This window comes from Pinus tabuliformis, chromosome 9 (assembly GCF_031772625.1).
Source record: "Pinus tabuliformis cultivar Carrire ecotype Pingquan chromosome 9, CPIR1, whole genome shotgun sequence".
Taxonomy (NCBI): Eukaryota; Viridiplantae; Streptophyta; class Pinopsida; order Pinales; family Pinaceae; genus Pinus; species Pinus tabuliformis.
The window spans coordinates 1,174,921,737-1,174,924,100 of record NC_142307.1 but is presented as its reverse complement, the minus strand read 5'-3'; the positions used below and the strand labels follow the sequence as shown (position 1 = coordinate 1,174,924,100).

The window sequence follows — 2,364 nt, the reverse complement described above, 5'->3', positions numbered from 1 at the left end:
GTGGTTTGTGTCTTTTGAATCAGTGATCGGAGAATCCACAGTATGAACATTTTTATACCAACGTTTCAAATCCCAAGTGGGATCCATCATCAGGGTTGAAGAATGATGATAAAAGAAGAGCAATAAGGCAGAATAAATACTAATGAGGAAGAAATTTAAGGAAGAACACACTGTCGGCTAGAATTTTTAACATAATTATTAAATTTATAATAACTAACAAATAAATAACATAATTATTAAATTTATAATAGGTAAATAAAAACAAAAAAACATTTAATAGAAACATATGAAGTAATGATAGCTAAGAAATATATTTAATTCAAATAATATAATATTTCATAACATAAATCATAGGTAAATAAAAATAATAATAATAATAAATAAACACTCAATAGAAACATATGAAGAAATGATAGCTAAGAAATATATTTAATTCAAATAATATAATATTGTAATAATAATAATAATAATATCCATTTTTAAGGTCACGGCCAAGCCAGACACCAAATTGGTGTATGAGACCCCCTTATCTGTGGGACAAGGGACCTACCTCCGCGCAGGGATTTGACTGCTAAGTCTAGAAAGGCATACATACTCTACCCCCCTCTGGTTTTGAACCTGTGACCTCTTAGGAGGAAACACATGCTCTTAACCATTAGGCCCACTCAAGCTATATAACACAACACCATATCTTACGTGGCCCTTGTAAAATAGAATACATTTATTTTAATATTCATTGTATTTTGGTGAGTATTTATTGCATTAATTTGTTTTTTTTTTTTGACAGAAACGGTTAGTATGATATATTGATTCTTGGCAGAAGTGCCTCAATTCAGGTTACAAAGAGATAGGCAGAGCTCAGATTTCTCCTCGGCCAGGAACCAAATGGCTTCCCCACTAGTGAGCCTGTGAATTTTGCAAACTATATTACGAGTAATCTTCTCTATCTTTCCTAATTTGCAGATACAAACAAACTGCTCCAATAAAAGACAGTAAAACATTTTAATCAGACAGTTAAGGGATGGGATCCCAGCCTTCGTCTCCGTCTCTTAGAAGAACTCCGAGAGGGAGGAGAACCGCTTTATTGGCTTCAGCATCAGCTTCTTTGTTGTTATCTCTCTTAACATGAAGGAATTCCAGACTCTGAAAGGAATTTATCAGGGATCTAATTCTGCTCATCAATCTTGATAACCTTAAATCTGAAGGAGAAGAATTGTCCACAATGGCCTTTATAATAGACTGGGAATCCCCAAATACTATTGCATCTTTGATACCCAGAAAAATGAGCTGCTTGAGCCCCTGGAGAAGAGCCAGAGCTTCAGCTTGAATGCTAGTATTGAAGCCCACTCCCCAGGCGTATCTAAATTCAGTTCTGCCCTCTGCACTTTTGACTACTCCACCTACTCCGGAAATACCAGGATTGCCTTTTGCTGCCCCATCAAAAAAGAGAGCATTTCTTGCCTTCTTGATGCAAAACTCAAAGAATTCTACAGCCTTAAGGCGAATTTGCCAGTGTTTTAGAGGAGAGGGATGCCTGACTATATCAATGAAGTGGAGATCAAGAGAAGCGCCCCATTCAGCGTCTTGTTCACTAAGATCTGCCCCGTCTAGCTGATCTCCCAAACAGTCTTTTAGATGGCTTTTAATTTTTACCCAGGTAATCTTGGGATCGCTCTTCTTGTCTCTGAATATCCTTTGATTTCTTTCCAGCCATATATGCCAGCAGATTAATTTGGGAAGGGCGAGCCAGGCTTCTTTGATATGAGCATTCTGAGGAGTGCCACCAGGGTACATTAGCTTCCAGTTTGAGAACAGGTCTGAGCAGCGATTAAGGGGGGCGAAGTCAATGCTCCATGGGCTTAAGGCCTCTTTCCAAAGTTCAGCAGCAAAATTACAGAAAAGCATCAGATGGGAGGCATTTTCTTCGTCTTCCCCACATAGCGAGCAATGGGAGGGCCCCATATAGCCTCTTTTCCGAAGCCTATCGTCGGTCAAAATTCTCTGATGGCAAAGAAGCCAGCAGAATGAGTCGATTTTAGGGATCGTTGTCTGAGACCAGATCCCCTGCCAGGGCTTCGGATCAGGAGGAACATGAGGATGCAGAGAGATCTGCCTATAACCCTACGAAACACCACGGATCGGACCCCATCCCTGAGTGTCTGATTTTCTGCTGTTCAATGGGGCTTTGCCTTTTAAGAGGGATAGAAAGGTAGCGTAATCTTTGGAAAGGTTCTTAGGCACCTCTAACTTTTCCCAACTCTGCCAATCACCATTCTCCCAATGTGATATGTCCCACAGAGTTTTAAAACCAGCTCTGTCCATCCAATCTTTCAACAAAACTAGGGAGCGATTATCAGCTAGGGG

The 2,364-nt window shown here is 39.6% G+C and overlaps 1 protein-coding gene across 1 annotated transcript; it reads right to left on the bottom strand.

The window, feature by feature from the left end:
* Positions 1 to 1,014: 1,014 nt before the first annotated feature.
* Positions 1,015 to 1,962, bottom strand: LOC149152763 (uncharacterized). Its single transcript, XM_089443597.1, has one exon. The coding sequence runs from the start codon at positions 1,960 to 1,962 to the stop codon at positions 1,015 to 1,017; it is 948 nt and encodes a 315-aa protein (XP_089299723.1).
* Positions 1,963 to 2,364: the final 402 nt, after the last annotated feature.